This window comes from Mauremys mutica, chromosome 13 (genome assembly GCF_020497125.1).
Source record: "Mauremys mutica isolate MM-2020 ecotype Southern chromosome 13, ASM2049712v1, whole genome shotgun sequence".
Taxonomy (NCBI): Eukaryota; Metazoa; Chordata; order Testudines; family Geoemydidae; genus Mauremys; species Mauremys mutica.
In genome coordinates, this window is record NC_059084.1 from 38,220,388 (window position 1) to 38,236,281 (window position 15,894).

Below are 15,894 nucleotides of genomic sequence, written 5' to 3' on the forward strand. Positions count from 1 at the left end.
AGGAAGGGGTGGGTTTGCAGGAAGGGGTGAGGGGTGTGTGGGAAGGGTGAGTAGGTGTGGGTGGATGATGGCTCTGGCTGGGGCTCAGGGCATCGGAGAGGTTCATGGCTAGGGTGGAAGGGCATGGTAAGGGCAGCCTGCCTTGCCATTTGTGGATGCCAGGCGCTCGGACCCTGGGGCAACATACACCTCCCAGACTGACCTGGGGCAGCAGACACCTCGCAGAGTGACCCGGGTGCCTAGTGACTGCACTCTGTGTGTGACCTGCTGTTGATCCTGCCCCCATGTCTGTACCCTGTTAATGGTGGCTGTCCTATGCAATTAAAAAACCCCTCCCCCACCCTTCACACAAAGTGTTCTGCAAAGAAACATGACGGAAACAGTAATGAACAGCAAACTATTTTTAATACTCAACTACACAGTTGGGGGATGAAACTGGGATTTGGGATCGGGTGAGCCAGGAAGGCAAGCAATTCTCATACTTTAGGGAATGAGAGCTGTTTGGTACATGAGCGCTCTGCTGGGGTGGAGTGACAGTTTTCACGGCCCCTAGCGCCCCTCCTTCTTGTGATTTTGGGTGAGGGGGGGACAGGACTTTGTGGCGGGGGAGGGCGGTTGCAGATACAGTTCAGGGGGGCTCTCTGCTCCTGCCTGCGGTCCTGCAGAACATCCACAAGGCGCCGGAGCATGTCCGTTTGCTCCCTCATTAGTCCAAGCAGCGTTTGAGTCGCCTGCTGGTCTTCCTGCCACCACCTGACCTCCCGTTCGCTGTGTGAGCGCTGCTGCTGAGAGAGGGTCTCCCTCCACTGGCTCTGCTGTGCCGCCTCGGCTCTGGAGATGGCCATCAGTTCAGAGAACATCTCGTCCCGAGTCTTTTTCTTTCGCCGCCTAATCTGCGCCAGCCTCTGTGAGGGGGATGCCGGGGCAGTTCGGGAAAGAGCCGCAGCTGTGTGATGGGAAAAAGGAAGTGATTTCCTTCCAAAGATACATGTTTGCGAACACTGAACACAGTCTACTCAGTTTCTGTGAACAAGACCATACAGGGCACCTAATCTCATGTGCTCTCAGGACAAGTTCGAATTTTCGGCATTCGCTTTCATTGCCTGGGGTCTTGCACTGGAGATCGGACAAGCGGGGCAGGACAGCAGAATCCGTGTAGCAGCCAGGCCTGGTAAGCCGGAAACTTTAGGCTGCTTAACAGTTAATGGATAGCAGGGCCCTCCTGCTGCAGGCAATCTGGAAAGCATAAAGTCTGACCCTGTTCCAGCCCCTCGCGGCTGTCCCCGGGAAAGATCCCTGTATGCTTTTCCTCTGAAGCCTACAACACGTGGCTGTTAAACGACGGTCATTGTTATGCAAAGGAAAAGTCAAGCATTCACAATAGTAACATTAAAGTAATTCCCCTAATTAGATGCAGCAGTCGCCGAGCGAGATCACCCTGAGGCGGGTCTCCAGGACAAACAGAGAGCGAATGCTGCATGAATCCCTGCACAGACCAGGGCCCTATGCTGCCATGCTGGTCGAGGCGATGCTCCCATTATACCTCCTGATGGCCTGGCGCGGAAGAGTGTGCTTCCACGGAGCACCCAACAAGGCACCTCTCCCCAGGAACCTCCTAAGGAGGCTTTTCGAGTACCTCTCAGAGAGCTTCGTTGAACTGTCCCAAGAGGATTTTTGTTCGATACCTATATGCATTGACCTTCTTTTTATATAGTTTTTATTCCTGTTTTGTTAAGAAATAAATGTTTACATGTTTATAGCACTTACCGACTGATCCTTCCCCTGATTCGGAGTCCGGGTTAACGGCCGGGGAGGATTGGTAGGGGATCCCTGTGAGGGTGATGAAGAGATCCTGGCTGTCGGGGAAAGCAGTATTGTAACCGCTGTCGCCTGCCTCGTCCTCCACAAACCCTTCCTCATCTTCCCCATCGGCGAACATCGCCGAGAAACTGCCCCTCGACACTATCCCATCCTCAGAGTCCACGGTCACTGGTGGGGCAGTGGTGGCAGACCCACCGAGAATGGCATGCAGTGCCTCGTAGAAGCGGCATGTCTGGGGCTGGGCTCCGGAGCGTCCGTTTGCCGCTTTGATTTTTTGGTAGCCTTGTCTCAGGTCCTTGATTTTCACGCGGCACTGCATTGCATCCCGGCTGTATCCTCTGAGTGCCATGGCTTTGGAGACCTTCTCGTAGGTCTTTGCATTCAGTTTTTTGGAGCGCAGCTCCGAAAGCACAGACTCATCGCCCCACACAGCGATCAGATCCAAGACTTCCCGGTCAGTCCATGCTGGGGCCCTCTTTCTACTCTGAGATTGCATGGACTCCTCTGCTGGAGAGCTCTGCATCGCTGCCAGTGCTGCTGAGCTCGCCACGACGTCCACACAGGAAATGAGATTCAAACTGGCCAGACAGGAAAAGGAATTCAAATTTTCCCGGGGCTTTTCCTGTATGGCTGATCAGAACATCCGAGCTCGGACTGCTGTCCAGAGAGCCAACACAGTGGTGCACTGTGGGATAGCTCCCGGAGCAGTTCGATTTGCATCCACACCTAGCCTAATTCGACATAGCCATGTCGAATTTAGCGCTACTCCCCTCGTCGGGGTGGAGTACCGAATTCGAACTAAAGAGCCCTCTAGGTCGAATTAAATGGCTTCCTGGTGTGGACGGGTGCACGGTTAATTCGAATTAACGCTGCTAAATTCGAATTAAAGTCCTAGTGTGGACCAGGCCTAAGAAACTGCTACTTTTGTTTACGTTTCCTACTGAACTTAGAGAAGCAGGACTTTGTACATCCCTTGTAAAGAAACAAGACTTCAGTAAAGAAAATACCAGACTTTATCATCAAGTTCTAATCCCAACTTGAGCAACCTACAAGGTCCCAAACTTTATCTATCTATCTATCTATCTATCTATCTATCTATCTATCTATCTATCTATCTATCTATCTATGTTAAGGCCCTGTAGGTTGTCTTCTCATTGAAGGAGAAAACTGTGACATAGAATCTCTGAATATTTTCTTGTGTAATTTTTTTGCTTATACTCTATACACCAGTCCTGGAATGGAGGTGGTCACAAATAGCACACAGAAATCTGGCAGAAATCTCAGCCCACATTCCAGTAACTCCACCCCAAGAATTGCCTCTAGTTAGATAGATTAAAGCAAAGAGAAAACCCTCTTGCTCTTGGCAACAGCTCCTTCCAAAAGAAATGGCATCATCAAACCAAGAACAATAGAGCATTTCTTCAAAGGCCGAACAGTGCTTGCACATTAAGGGCATGTCCACACTACGAGATTAGGTCGATTTTATAGAAGTTGATATTTAGAAAGCGATTTTATACAGTTGATCATGTATGTCCCCACTAAGTGCAGTAGGTCGGCAGAGTGTGTCCTCAATACTGTGGTTAGCATCGACTCAGGGAGTGGTGCACTGTGGGTAGCTATCCCACAGTCCCCGCTGCCCATTGGAATTCTGGGTTAAGTTCCCAATGCCTGATGTGGCAAAAACATTGTTGTGAGTGGTTTTGGGTATATGTCATCAGTCTCCCCTTCCTCCCTCCCTCTCTCCTTGAAAGCAACGGCAAACAATCATTTCTCTCCTTTTTCCTGTGCAGACACTGTAGCACAGCAAGCATGGAGACTGCTCAGCTGTGCACTGCTTTTGTGAGCATTGTAAACACCTTGCACATTATCCTGCAGTATGTGCAGAACCTGGCTAGGAGCCGCCAGAAGGAGGATGATTGTGAGGAGGACATGGACACAGACATTCCCGAAAGCACAGGATGTGGCAATTCGGACATCATGGTGGCAGCGGGGGTGGTTGATACAGTGGAACGCCGATTCTGGGCCTCGCAAACAAGCACAGACTGGTGGGACCGCATAGTGTTGCAGGTATGGGATGATTTGCAGTGGCTGCGAAACTTTTGCATGCGTAAGGGCACTTTCATGGAACTTTGTGAGTTGCTTTCCCCTGCCCTGAAGCACAGGAATACAAAGAGGAGACCTGCCCTGACAGTTGAGAAGTGAGTGGCGATAGCCCTGTGGAAGCTTGCAATGCCTGACTGCTACCGGTCAATCGGGAATCAATTTGGAGTGGGCAAATCTACCATGGGGGCTGCTGTGATCCAAGTAGCCAAGGCAATCAATAACTTTCTGCTAACAAGACTAGTAACTCTGGGAAATGTGCAGGTCATAGTGGATGGCTTTGCTGCAATGGGGTTCCCTAACGCATATCCCTATCTTGGCACCGGATCATCTTGCTAACCAGTACCTAAACTGCAAGGGGTACCTCTCAATGGTGCTGCAAGCACTGGTGGATCACAAGGGACATTTCACCAACATCAATGTGGGGTGGTCAGGAAAGATGCACAACACGCGCATCTTTCGGAACTCCGGGCTGCTCGAAAAGCTGCAAGAAGGGACTTTATTCCCAGAAAATTACTGTTGGGGATGTTGAAATGCCAATAGTTATCCTTGGGGACCCAGTCTACCCCTTGCTCCCATGGCTCATGAAGCCGTACATAGGCAGCCTGGACAGTAGTAAGGAGCAGTTCGACTATAGGCTGAGCAAGTGCCGAATGGTGGTAGAATGTGCCTTTGGACGTTTAAAAGGGCATTGGTGCTGTTTGCTGAGTAGGTCGGACCTCAGCACAACCAATATTCCCATTGTTATTGCTGCTTGCCGCGTGCTCCATAGTATCTATGAGAGTAAGGGGGAGTCGTTTATGGCGGGGTGGGAGGTTGAGGCAAATTGCCGGGTGGCCAATTTTGAACAGCCAGACCGCAGGGCGATTAGAAGAGCACAGGTTGCCGTGCTGCACATCATAGAGGCTTTGAAAAACAGTTTCATGACTGACCAGGCTACGGTGTGACAGTTGTGTGTGTTTGTCCTTGATGCAAAACTGCCCCCTTTGTTGAATGTACTTCCCTGTAAGCCAACCCTCCTCCCCCTTTCGACCACAGCTGGCAAAGGAAATAAAGTCCCTATTGTTTTGAATCCATTCATTCTTTATTTGTTTAAAAAAAACTGAGATCACTGACACGGTAGCCCGGGTGGGGTGGGGGAGGAGGGAAGGAAAAGGCCACATTGTATTATTGTAGCCACGCTACAAACCAAAGCTGCTCGAATGCCAGCCTGCTGTGGCTTGGGCCATCCTCTGGAGTGGAGTGGCTGGGTGCTTGGAGCCTCCCTCACCCCTGCATTCTTGGGCGTTTGGGTGAGGAGGATATGGAACTTGGCAAGGAGAACAGGTGGTTGGTTATACAATGGATTCAGCGGGGTCTGTGCTCTAGTTGCCTTTCCTGCAGCTCCACCAGACGCCTGAGCATGTCTGTTTGCTCCCCCATTAGCCTCAGCGTCTCCTCCTGCGTGTTCTGATCACGCTCACTGTCTGCTTTCCTGGCCTCTGCCACCGAATGCCTCCATGCATTCAGCTGTGCCCTATCGGAGCGGGAGGACCGCATGAGCTCTGAAAACATGTCATCGCGAGTGCAGTTCTTTTCCCTTCCCATCAGCCATAACCTCAGGGAAGGAGTTGATACGGGGAGCACAGAAACATTTGCACCGGCAGGGAGGATAAAAAGGGAGAGTACAATTTAAGAAGATACATTTGTGAGAACAAAAGGGAGACTCTCTCACAGTGAATCAAGCAATTCACAGCAGACAGCACATGTGTTTTAGGTACAAGGTCGCATTTTGCCTTTTATATTGAGCGCCTGCCAGTATGGTGACACACATCACACATGGCTGGGCAACAGAATTCGGTTTCCAGGCAGCCATGGTAAGCCAAAGGGTATGAAGGGTTGGCGTCTTCCACCTTCATAACATGTGGGAAAGGTTTCAAACTGCAGTGTCCTCCTTTCCCATAGCAAGCAATGCCGGTTGGGTTTGCTGTTTAAAAGAAGGGGCTGCGGTTTTGGGGTGGATGTACAGCACACTCCTCCCCAACACCACGTGGCTATTCTCAGGGATGATCCCTTTGAGCCAAGTGCAAACAACCCAGCATGAACGGAGTCTTTTACTGTCCCCTTACAAAAATTCCCCTATTTCAACCAGGTGACCATGAATGATATCACTCTCCTGAGGCTGACACAGAAAGATATAGACCCAATGTTGGATGAATGTGAACAAAACCCAGGACCACTCGCTGCCATGCTTTGTGCTGCAATGATTCCAGACTACTTGCTACTGGCTTGGCGTGGTAAAGTGTCTCACCGTGGAGGACGAAATAAGGCAGCCCTCCCCAGAAACCTTCTGCACAGGCTTTCAGAGTATCTCCAGGAGAGCTTCATGGAGATGTCCCTGGAGGATTCCTGCTCCATCCCCAGACACATTAACAGACTTTTCCAATAGCTGTACTGGCTGCAGATGCATCCCAATTCTTCAGGGCAAATCAAACATTAAACACAATTGGTTTTAACCCCCATAGTGTAGTTACAAATGCGCACTCACCAGAAGTGCCTTCTCTGCCTTCAGGGTCTGGGAACAATACATCTTGGGAGGGTATTGGCTCTGCAGTGATGAAAAGGTCCTGGCTGCCGGGGAGAACGGATTCGCTGCTTGCCTGCTGTGCATTCTCCTCCTCCTACTCTTTCTCATCCACAAAATCCTCCTCCATATTGCGTGAGACTCCTCCCTTGCAGGTGTCCACGGACAGTGGTGGGGTAGCGGTAGGGTGCCCCCTAGAATAGCATGCAGCTGATCATAGAAGTGGCATGTATGGGGCTCTGACCTGGAGTGAACGTTTGCTGCCTTTGTCTTTTGGTAGGCTTGCCTGAGCCCCTTAATTTTCATGTGGTACTGCTGTGTGCCCCTGGTGTAGCCTCTGTTCACCATGCCCTGCGCGATTTTGGCATATATATCAGCATTTCTTCTGCTGCTTCAGAGTTCTGCCTGCACAGATTCTTCTCCCCATACAGCAATCAGATCCAGTGTCTTCCATTTGCTCCATGCTGGAGCTTGTTTGTGATTCTGGGACTGCATGGTCACCTGTTCTGCTGAGCTCGCCACACTGACCAAACAGGAAATGAAATTCAAAAGTTCCTGAGGCTTTTCTTGTGTACCTGGCTAGCTCCATCTAGGTTTCATTTCCCTGGTTTGTTTTTGAGAAGGTCATGGGAGACAGTATCAAAAGCTTTACTAAAGTCAAGATATATGACGTCTACCACTTCCCCCCAGTCCACAAGGCTTGTTTCCCTGTTAAAAAATGGTATCAGGTTGGTTTGACACGATTTGTTCTTGACAAATCCATGCTGACAGTTATTTATCACCTCATTTTCTTCTCGGTGTTTGCAAATTGATTGCTTAATTATTTACTCCATTATCTTTCTGGGTACAGAAGTTAAGCTGACTGGTCTGTAATTCCCTGGGTTGTCCTTATTTCCCTTTTTATAGATGGGCACAATATTTGCCCTTTTCCTTTTCTGGCATCTCACACATCTTCCATGACTTTTCAAAGATACTTGCCAATGGCTCAGCTATCTCCCGAGTCAGCTCCTTGAGTATTCTAGGATGCATTTCATCAGGCCCTGGTGACTTGAAGACATCTAACTTGTCTAAGTAATTTTTAACTTGTTCTTCTCCTATTTTAGCCTCTTCTGATCCTACCTCATTTTTACTGGGATTCACTATGTTAGATGTCCAATCGCCACCAACCTTCTTGGTGAAAACCAAAACAAAGAAGTCATTAAGTACCTCTGACATTTCCACATTTTCTATTATTGTTTTCCCCCCTCATTGAGTAAAGGTCGTATCCTGTCCTTGGTCTTCTTCTTGCTTCTTATGTATTTGTAGAATGTTTTCTTGTTACTCTTTATGTCTCTACCTAGTCTGATCTCGTTTGTGCCTTGGCCTTTCTAATTTTGTCCCTACATTCTTGTGTTATTTGTTTATAGTCCTCCTTTGTAATTTGACATAGTTTCCAGTTTTTGTGGGCTCTTTTTTTGATTTTTAGATCAGTGAAGATCTCCTGGTTAAGCCATGGTGGTCTCTTGCCACACTTCCTATCTTTCCTATGCAGTGGGATAGGTTTCTCTTGTGCCCTTAAAAACGTCTCTTTGAAAAACTGCCAATTGTCTTCCATTGTTTTTCCCCTTAGACTTGCTTCCCATGGGATCTTACCTACCAGCTCCCTGAGTTTGCTAAAGTCTGCCCTCTTGAAATCCATTGTCTTTATTGTGCTGTTCTCCCTCCTACCATTCCTTAGAATCATGAACTCTACCATTTCATGATCACTTTCACCCAAGCTGCCTTCAGCTTTCTAATTCTCAACCAGTTCCTCCCTATTTGTCAAAATCAAATCTAGAACAGCCTCTCTCCTAGTAGCTTTCTCCACTGTCTCAAATAAAAATTTGTCTCCAATACAGTCCAAGAACTTGTTGGATAATCTGTGCCTTGCTGTGTTGTTTTCCCAACAGATGTCTCAGTAGCTGATGTCCCTCATCACCATCCAGTCCTGTGCTTTGGTGGATTTTGTTAGTTGTTTAAAAAAGCCTCATCCACCTCTTCTTCCTGGTTAGGTGGTCTGTAGTAGACCCCTACCATGACATCACCCTTGTTTTTTACCCCTTTTCTTGTTACGCAGAGACTTTCAACAAGTCTGTCTCCTATTTCCATCTCAGCCTCAGTCCAAGTATATACATTTTTAATACAGAAGGCAAAAATTGGCATTTTAAAATATATTTCATTTTGAATTACATTTGAGGATGGAGAACATTTCAGATTTGAATGCAGCTGTCCAGAAAATAAAAGAAAGAAAAAAGAATTTATATTATTATTACATATGTTTACTTTATTACAGTTATGTCACATTTTATATTTACAAGAAAGCAGATGTGTAAAAATGTGAACCCTACATGAAAGAACTGCTTTGTATATGACATTTCCCTCAAAAGAATATTTTTTCCTCCACTCAAACTATACATAATAGAGTTCAACAAGAATATTAAGCTATATCTTGAGGAATATGAAATGTATCTTGCTGAACATGTCTGAAGGAATCGTTTCAGGATGTTAAGATGTCTAGAATGTGTCTTGAGCAATCTGGAATGCATAACAATCAACAATATGTCTGGTGGGCTCTGCAAGGAGTCTAGACTAGATCTTCAGAAATCTAGAACTACTCTTGAGGAACCAGAAATTTATCTTGTGGGTTCTGCATTGTCTTTAGAGGAATCTACAACATTATTTGAGGAATATGTGGTGTATTTTGTGGAATCATTTTTTACCTACTAATTTCCTTAGGGAGGCTTTCACTTCCTTGTTCCTCAGACTATATATGAAGGGGTTGAACAGCGGAGTCACAATGGTATAAAACAGAGAGAGCAGTTTTTCAGTGTCCTCTGAGTTCCTTGACTTGGGTCTCAAATACGCTATCATACCAGAGCAATAGAATAGAGTCACCACAGTGAGGTGTGAGGAGCAGGTGGAGAAGGTCTTGTGTCTGCCCTCAGATGAAGGCATCTTCAAAACTGTGCTGGCAATTTTAATATAAGAGATAACAATTAAGATAAAAGGGGTGATTATGAATAGCAGAACTGCCATAAACAAAGCAATTTTATTCCTATAGGTGTCCACGCAGGACAGCTCCAGCAGAGGGGGGATGTCACAGAAGAAATGGTTAATTTCACGAGACCCACAGAAGGGCAAAGAAAACACCAAATATGTCTGCCCAAAATGAACCGGGATGTTGACAAGCCAGGACCCGGCTACCATCCTAGCACAAACCTCCCTGTTGACAATAAGTGTGTAATGCAGGGGGTTACATATGGCCATGTAACGGTCATAGGCCATGGCCGCCAGAAGGAAACACTCTGTGCCACCTAGTAAAAGTAAGAAATACATCTGGGCAGCACAGCCGATGAATGAGATACTTCCATCCTCTGCCAGGCAACTGGCCACCATCTTGGGCAGGGTGACTGAGGTGTAGCAGATCTCCACAAAGGACAAGTTCCTGAGGAAGAAATACATGGTGGTGTGCAGGGCAGAGTCCAACACCGTGACCAAGACAATGACACCATTCCCAAGCAGGATCACCATGTAGATGACCAAGAAGACCACAAAGAGCAAACCCTGCAGGTTCGTGAGGTTGGAATATCCCAAGAGGATGAAGCCAGGTGTTGCGGTGTGATTTCCAGTCACCATTGGATGGGTGCATTGGCTCTGCAGAGACAAGAAAGGCAGAGGACAAGGGCATGTCACTTACTCAGAGTGTTGGCCCATAACTTTCTCTCACAGAGGTGAAATCAGGCATCTCAGCCATCAGTAACAGAAACCTGCACAGATACCCACACTCTTCTGATTGTGACAGTAGTATATTCTGTCTAATGTGTGTACAGGAGCATCGCAAAGTTGCTGCCCTGACACACCCCTTCCTGGCTGGTTGTGGCATGGAAGCAACTTTTGCCTCAGTTTTCTCCATTTTTTTCTTTGTCTTATTCTAGCCATAAGAGTGTCCTGGCCCTCTGGTCAGACCACATTGCACAGTCCTTTAGCCAGCAGAAATGTATTGGAATTGAATTGAAACAAAACATTCAATGGAAAACATTGAAAAAAGGTTGTTTGTTTGTTTGTTTTTAAAAAAGGAGAAAAAGTTGGGAGGGAAAATGCCCCTTTCTATGCTAAAACTTTTGGCACCCACAGGAGAATTGTGAAAACCTTTTTAAAAGTACAAAGTGTTGCTTTCTCTCACATTTTAAACCCTTAACAAACTCCAGGAGAGGGAGAAAGGCAGATTCTGGCCCTTGATGAATTTAAAGTAGAACAGTCTTTGCCGAAATTAATGAATTGCAGCTGAAAATAAGAAAGAGTTCGATACATAAAAATTAAAATGTTATTTAAGTGCTCCAGACAAGCTGCAAATCACAAAGCAAAGGGATACGAGCAAGAACATTAGAGGCAAAGCCAAATAGTGCAGCCACATTCTCTAGGGAAAAAAACAATGAAGGGAAATAGATTTTTTTTAAAAATGGATTTTTTAAATAGTATCTACGTTTTTCACAGAAATTTTGTATTAAGCCTTTGCTCTTTTTTGACTGGTTTATAGTGTCAGGAAAGAGTTAAAATTCAGCCAGCAGAAAAGACAGAAACTGATGAGAAGTAAGAACATCGTTTCTGTCAATACATGATAACTTAGTTCAGCTTAACGGTAAGAAGGAACAAAGCTCGTGTCCATGGAAAGGGACAGTTTAGCGAGGTAAGCAGGATCGGGCCCAGACAAGCAAGCAGGAATATTTCAATAGCACAAATGGCAGTGACCATTATAAACCATTGATAAGCTTATATGGTCAATGCCCGCCGTCATGTGCCAGCAATGCCCCTCTGCCATGTACATTGGCCAAACTGGACAGTCTCTATGCAAAAGAATAAATGGACACAAATTTGACATCAGGAATCATAACATTCAAAAACCAGTGGGAGAACACTTCAACCTCTCTAACCACTCAGTGACAGACTTGAAGGTGGCAATTTTGCAACAAAAAAACTTGAAAAACAGACTCCAAAGAGAGACTGCTGAACTTGAATTAATATGCAAATTAGACACAATTAACTCAGGGCTAAACAGAGACTGGGAATGGTTGGGTCATTACAGTAATTGAATCTATTTCCCTATGTTAAGTTCTCCTCACACCTTCTATGGGTCATCTTAATTATCACTTCAAAAGTTTTTTTTCTCCTGCTGATGATAGCTCATCCCAATTGATTAGACTCTTCCTATTGGTATGCATACTTCCACCTTTTCATGTTCTCTGTATGTATAAATATCTCCTGTCTGTGTGTTCCATTCTATGCATCCGAAGAAGTGAGCTGTAGCTCACGAAAGCTCATGCTGAAATAAATTTGTTAGTCTCTAAGGGCTAGTCTACACTTATCTGCTGGGTCGACGCAGTGAGTTTGACTTCTCGGAGTTCGAACTATCGCGTCTAATCTGGACGCGATAGTTCGAACTCCCCGCGCGCTCCGGTCGACTCCGGTACTCCACCACTGCAAACGGCGGTGGCGGAGTCGACCTTGGAGCTGCGGACTTCGATCCCGCGGCGTCTGGACGGGTAAGTAGTTCGAACTCGGGTACTTCGAGTTCAGCTACGCTATTCACGTAGCTGAACTTGCGTACCCTAGTTCGACCCCCGCCCTTAGTGTAGACCTGCCCTAAGGTGCCACAAGTACTCCTGTTCTTTTCACCAGTAACTTAGTTCTTAGAATGAATAAACCCTCCCTTCACAGCCCACCGGATATCTGCAAGCATTCATCCCTACACCCTCCTTCCTCCGCTAGGTAGTCAGAGATGTTTGATGCAATCAGGATGAGCTCTACATGTACGTACTGTTCTTATCTTTATCTTTGTTCAGGGTTCTCTCTTGACTTGTACCAATGTCTGTCTCTGTATGTACAGATAAATGCAAATGAATTGATAAGAGAATGTATATAACTGGCCACGGTGGCACCATATTTTTGAAGCTGCTTGTCAGTCTTCCCGGTGCTGTGAATAAACCCCCTTCAGTGTTGCCTGTGCCTGCCTGATTCTTGGGGAAAAGACTCTTTTTGCATAACAGTGTTGGTGCAGTGAGCAGGGTGTGATTGGGAATCCTCGGCGTGTTTCTCACAGCCAGGGATAGAGGTGAGGACCTTTTTACTTACCGCCTCTAGCGCACACCTTGGTTTGGGATTCCCCGAGGCATCCCTCCACACCCCTTTTTAATACAAACCACATATAGGACGCACTGGCAAGAGGACTGAATGGGACTGTGTTTGTGGCTAGGGTTGTTGGGGTGCCAGGATCGCTGGAGGCGAAGGATGCACTGCCAGGTACTGAGCACCCGGGCGTGTGCTGCAGTGATTGTTGGGGTGCCAGGATCGCTGGAGGCGAAGGATGCACTGCCAGGTACTGAGCACCCGGGCGTGTGCTGCAGTGATTGTTGGGGTGCCAGGATCGCTGGAGGCGAAGGCTGCACTGCCAGGTACTGAGCACCCGGGCATGTGCTGCAGTGATTGTTGGGGTGCCGGGATCGCTGGAGGCGAAGGCTGCACTGCCAGGTACTGAGCACCCGGGCGTGTGCTGCAGTAAACTCAGTACAAGGGTGTGCTCAGTCCGCCTCCCCTGAAGCGCTGCTTAAGTGGGTTTCATGAAGCTGGGATACAATGTCTTATGAATTGCTCCAGAATGCGGCATCGATACCCTCCATGGGGGTGGGGGACTCACTGCCGTGCCCCAGGGTGCACCAGTGATACCCTCGACAGGAGGGAGACTCATTGACTGGCCCTGGGGAACATCAGTGATGCCCTCCATGGGAGGGAGACTCATTGATTTTATGAAAGGGAAACACGAGAAGGTTCAAAAGCTAATGGCAAAAGATGGCTGGAATGAGGGTCTGAGTATGATGGATAGTGTGTTGTGGTGGTCTGGACTCTGGTCAGACAAAAGGAAGACTAGGGAAAGGGATCGTAATAATGTATTGCGAATAAGAAAGGCAATTACAGGAGTTGGAAACACTCCAAAAGGCTCCTACATCAGAGCTGAATCAAAAGACAGATTTCAACCACAAGCTAAGTGAGCTTAAAGCAGAAAACAAGGCTCTAAAAGCAAAACTGAAAAAACCCCACTTCTCTGCACATCGTATTGTTACTAGCATACAACAGAAGGGTAACTTTGCTGACCCTGACTCAAGCAGCGAAATTGATAAAGACCAAAATGAAATGAATTGGAAACACCTTGAGAAACAAATTCAAAATTGGAACCTGGCACACACGGGAAAAGATCAAGATAATTGGCCCCCTCCTCTTCCCCCCCTTTTAACCCAAAATTAAGTGCCAGTGCTCCCTCAGCCCCTCTCCAAGTGACCACTCGGTGGTCAGGGGCAGGTGAAAACAGAGTGGCTCATAGCACACTCCTCTCAGCACAGAGAAAACGAGGGGCTTACTAAAAGATCTCCCTGATTTAAAGCCCAAAGACCCAAATCTGATATTCTGGAAAAGAATAAGCCAGGTAGTTACCACCTATACATTACATCCCAGGGATCTTTATATCTTAACAAAAGCTAAGTGCCCTGATCTATCATGGGCCAAGATCCCCACAGAAGGACCCTGAAACGGCATTTGGGCCTCGGTTAAATTTGAATCTGAAAATGATATGACCCTTGTCTGCACTGAGTTTAAGGAAGCCGTCCAAGAAGCCTTGGGAAACGGAGCTGGTAACTGGGGACTGATCGTGGGCAAGGACGATTTCACTGTGGGAGAAAGTGGGAGCTGTATTCCAGCCATGCAGGGCTTGCGGATCCAAAGAAAACGGATTAGGCATCTTTAAAGATGTTAAAGGAAGGTTTTAACTCCCACCTGCAAACTGCTCTTAATTTGGGAGTGACCCCAGGCTCCGATTATGAATCCATCTGGATGTAGGCCTCTCAATGTGAAGCCAGACAGGCCAAAGAGATAAGGAGCAAGGCTGCTCGCATTGCTGTGGTAGCAGCAAAAGATAACGTACCCTGCCATAACTGTGGGTGTATCAGGCATACCCAAAAGAACTGCAAATGCAAAAACCCAAAGGCCTAGTCAGGGACGGAATCACGGCCAGTTGAATCCCTGCAATACTTCTCTGCCTTTTCAGCCTGGTCCTGCTTCTGCCTCCACCCCTGCCTCCCAGTGTTTTGTGTGCGGAGAGACCAGACATTGGGCAGCCGGGTGCGCAAGCCCAATAACCCTGGGTAACCAACTACAGCCCCACCCGGTGTCTCGACCGACTGCCAACCCTTACTCACACCTGAGTAAAGAGGAAATGGCCAGGCTTTGAAATTCCATGACCGCTAGGATCCAGCGACCACCCCCGCCGCCTGTCAGTACTGCCGATGCAGATATAAATCCCTTGAGGCCACACTTACAGGCATGGATAAGGGGCCGGCCATGCACAATTCTCACAGACACGGAAGCGTCTGTTTCCATGACTGACCTCCCCCTCCCCACTACTGAACAGTATAGTACTATTTCAGGGGTAGGAGGTCCACAACTCATGGCTTATAAAAGCTGCCCTGTTCTTGTGAACAAATCTATTCTTCTGGACTCCGTCTTTTTTAGGTTGCTCCAGATGCAGAGGGGACTATTTTGGGCATGGACGTCCTCTGCGACCTTGCAGCAACTCTTAACCTCGCTCAGAGTCCAGTTACTGATAAACGTATGCGTACTCATACCCTCCCCCGCCGCAATGATTCATTTCTCTCTTCTGTTGCACTGGCAAATCTGTGGCTCTTACTTGGGATCCATCTAACCCTGTTTCAAGAATTATGTTCCAAGTTCCCCTCTGTTTGGGCAGAAAATAATCTGTCTTGCGGTTCGATGCCTGCTCATCTTTGCCCACCCATCCAGGTTACCAGTCAATTTCCTCTACCTACCAAGCGATACCCCCTCAAACTGAGGCCATGGACGTGGTAGGTAATATTTACTCTTTACTTCAGCAAGGCATACTGGTTCCATGTAGAAGTGCACCCTCGTAAGCCCAGGACCCCCCAGAGACCCCCTCTTGGGCGGACGTAAAGGAGGGAAATCAGGTCATGGTATTGGCCCACACAAATACCTCTGTGAAAGTGCAAGAAATCCCAACATGGGTTCATAAAACCAGAATTAAAATGTATATATAAATTCATTTTGTTTATATTGTATCCTTTTAGGTAACAAATGTGACTCCCCACATTAATCCTCCTGGCAAACATACCTGATGCAGCCTCCTGGGATCTGCCCTTGGTACATGTTACACAAGATACCTGTTTCAAAGCTGGCCAGTATGTGCAACTCCCTACAGGAGGCAGCGGCAAATGGGTAAAGAACCAAACACCTGGCTTGCCCCCAGACCAGACCACCTGGGACCTATCGTGGTTACAGCTCGCCTCCAAAAACATCCAGGCTCCAAGGTCTCA

General features: G+C 47.3%; 1 protein-coding gene across 1 annotated transcript; it reads right to left on the bottom strand.

Annotated features, from left to right (window-relative positions):
• Positions 1–9,109: 9,109 nt before the first annotated feature.
• Positions 9,110–10,138, bottom strand: LOC123348699 (olfactory receptor 10A5-like). The gene has a single exon (XM_044986308.1). The coding sequence runs from the start codon at positions 10,136–10,138 to the stop codon at positions 9,212–9,214; it is 927 nt and encodes a 308-aa protein (XP_044842243.1). The 3' UTR covers positions 9,110–9,211.
• Positions 10,139–15,894: the final 5,756 nt, after the last annotated feature.